At 49.5% G+C, this 2,556-nt stretch overlaps 1 protein-coding gene across 1 annotated transcript in view; it reads left to right on the top strand.

Moving 5' to 3' along the window:
* The window catches only part of SDRG_04536 (hypothetical protein), a 2,295-nt gene extending 2,058 nt beyond the window's left edge, over positions 1–237 (top strand). The window contains exon 2 of the mRNA XM_008610211.1: positions 4–237. Coding sequence (XP_008608433.1) covers positions 4–165 — 162 coding nt within the window. The 3' untranslated portion in view covers positions 166–237. The remainder of the gene's footprint in view (positions 1–3) is intronic.
* Positions 238–2,556: the final 2,319 nt, after the last annotated feature.

Raw genomic sequence — 2,556 nt, 5'->3', positions numbered from 1 at the left:
GAGTTCAAGAAGCTCATGGGCATGGAGAACATGAAGTCGCACGACCTCATGCTCCTCGAGTCGATCCAGAGCGGCGCCAACCCGATCAAGCTCCCGCTCGACAAGTGGACGGCGATCAACGAGCAGACATACCACTGCCGCGGCGACGTCAAGGTCACTGAATAGTTTTCACTAGTTTACGTACACTCGCCAAAATATGCCGTCCTATCAACATTATCACTTTGATTTGGGTTTCGAGCTGACTACCATTGGTTCGAAAGACGAGTCGGTGTGCTGCGTCGGTGGCGAGCATACACATGTACTAGTAGTCGATAAGTCCGTCCTCTGCTCGTCGAACTGGCATAAAGCCGATGGTTCTTTCGGCTTCTGGTTCGAACGACCGAGTACTTTGTGCAGAGTCAGTATCTGGTGCGTACTTTGACGAGGATCTGAATGGAGCCGCGGCGCTCGAAGGCCCGGCTGATGCACACCAGGCGGCATCTGGCGCCGAGTACGTGCCCTCGCAGCTCTCGCTTTGGATTCTTGTACAATATTGTACTCACGATTGCGATGTACGAGTGCACATCTTGATGCAATGTCAAGACAGATTGGCAACGTGCACACGAGGAAGGTGGTTGATGGTCGAAGGTCGGCGCAAAGTGGATCCGGAAATATATGAGGACGTGTATGAACTTGAGTTGCTGCACTTCCTCAATCAAGACCGAACTACTTGGGGGCAACAACCGTGTTGGTGTCCGCCGTGCCAGTGGTGGGCGAGGTGGGTTAGCTATTTGACTACCAATTTGGAAATGGCTTGAGCTCGCTTGCTCTGCGCCTGGATCTTGGATCTTGTGTTTGCTTTTGGATCTTGGTCTTCTAGATCGCTCGGACTTGCTCGGAAAACCTCTTCCACTGCTTGGAAACGGCCCGTGCGCCCCCTGAGACGCAGCAAGGAGTCTGTCAATAGGAAAACTTCGTAGCATTGCGGATCATAAACTGCATCGTTGTCCATGGAGCGGTGACTGGCGGGCGAATGATTATTTGTGGTATGTGCCACAATTAACCATGAATTGCCATAAATAGCCACGTTTGGCGCACCACGGCGAGCGCGCGTCGCGCGATCGGCCAAATCACGTCGGAAAATGAAATCGCTCATACTTACCAAAGTGATAAAAGACACTTTGGAGAGTACGAAATGCTATGTGGCGTCGCCATGCGAGCTTTTTAGCGCGAGAAAATGACGAACTGCGTCGTTGTTTGATCTTTGCATTCAAGTTGCTCAAGGAATCAATACTTAGGTCGCGGCGCGTGGTGCTCTATACGATGTAGTGTTCAGCCCGTCGTAGAACGCATCGCCCTCTCTGTGCGAAATCAACATTATACAGAGATGAAAACATAATTAAACAGATACCTCGCGAGGACCCGCGCCCAAGGGTAGACTCTCCAAGCAGGTAGTGAGCTTTACTTGATCGTGTTGGTGTGTCGTCCTGTGGCGCTGTCGACACTTCAAGCGATGGTTTAACAACAGCCAGAGCATTGTTGAGTCATTGTTTGGCACCGTTCGTGACATGCAACAGCACAAATTCGTGGTTTACATGGAATGTCTATCACCAACATCTTAGCAGATGTTTATCGTTGTGGATACACAAACAAGGGACTAAAATGTTGCTACAAAATGAGAGTAGTTTTCGTTGCTGAACGACGGCCGCTCACGACAGCAAGGTGGCAATGAATCGTTTTCGTCTCATGGAGGCTCTTGCCAAGCGTTGTGCGAAGCTACTACTAGTACGCAATTGCATTTTCCTGCCATTTCCACACGTTGCAGTCTTGTCCTTGAGACAGAACAAGTCATGTTTTTGACCGGCTGTGCGATGCAATGTTAGAGGCGACGTCCAAAAGTCCAAACAAATCTGTCTTCACATTACAGTCGAAGCTGTCTAATTGCATATCCCGAAACTCGATATTCCTCTCCAGTGTGATACCGTCCGACCTTGATTTTTTACAGCTCAAAACGTAATAAAATAAATTTGATTCACGCAGCCAACCATTTGATCCGCAAAGCAACCCGCCGAATGACCAAGAAGCCGCCACACGCAGATCCTACCCAGTACCAAGCGCGCCGTGTCCAACCCAGTTACGGAGATGGACGAGCTTGGCGCAGCAATGAAGATGCTCGCTGTCGGAGCTCGTGCAAGAGGTTTTGTCTTCGACGTGCCCTCAGCTGCAGAGTACGTTGACTCTGGCGAAACGGACGACTTGACGCTCTTGGGGTACCTCACAATCGACCAGATTTGCGACTTCGTGAGCTACGTCGACGAGGATGATGAGGTCGTTTAGATATTCAACTCCGCTCTTGAATGCGACCAGTTTTGATCATCACAAAAAAAATATTATTCATGGGCTTTATATTTCTTACCTTGCACAATTAATATACCTCTCAGATGTATAAATTATCCACTATGCAATTAGACAGCTTCGACTGTACATACTTTTAGTTGCGCGGGGTTGTCTCTCGATTCATCGTGCGGTAGACGTTTGCACAGGTGGTGGGTGCATGAAGCGGATACACGTACGTCT

This window comes from Saprolegnia diclina, assembly GCF_000281045.1.
Source record: "Saprolegnia diclina VS20 unplaced genomic scaffold supercont1.11, whole genome shotgun sequence".
Classification (NCBI taxonomy): Eukaryota; Oomycota; class Saprolegniomycetes; order Saprolegniales; family Saprolegniaceae; genus Saprolegnia; species Saprolegnia diclina.
This window is presented reverse-complemented; position numbering and strand designations above follow the sequence as displayed.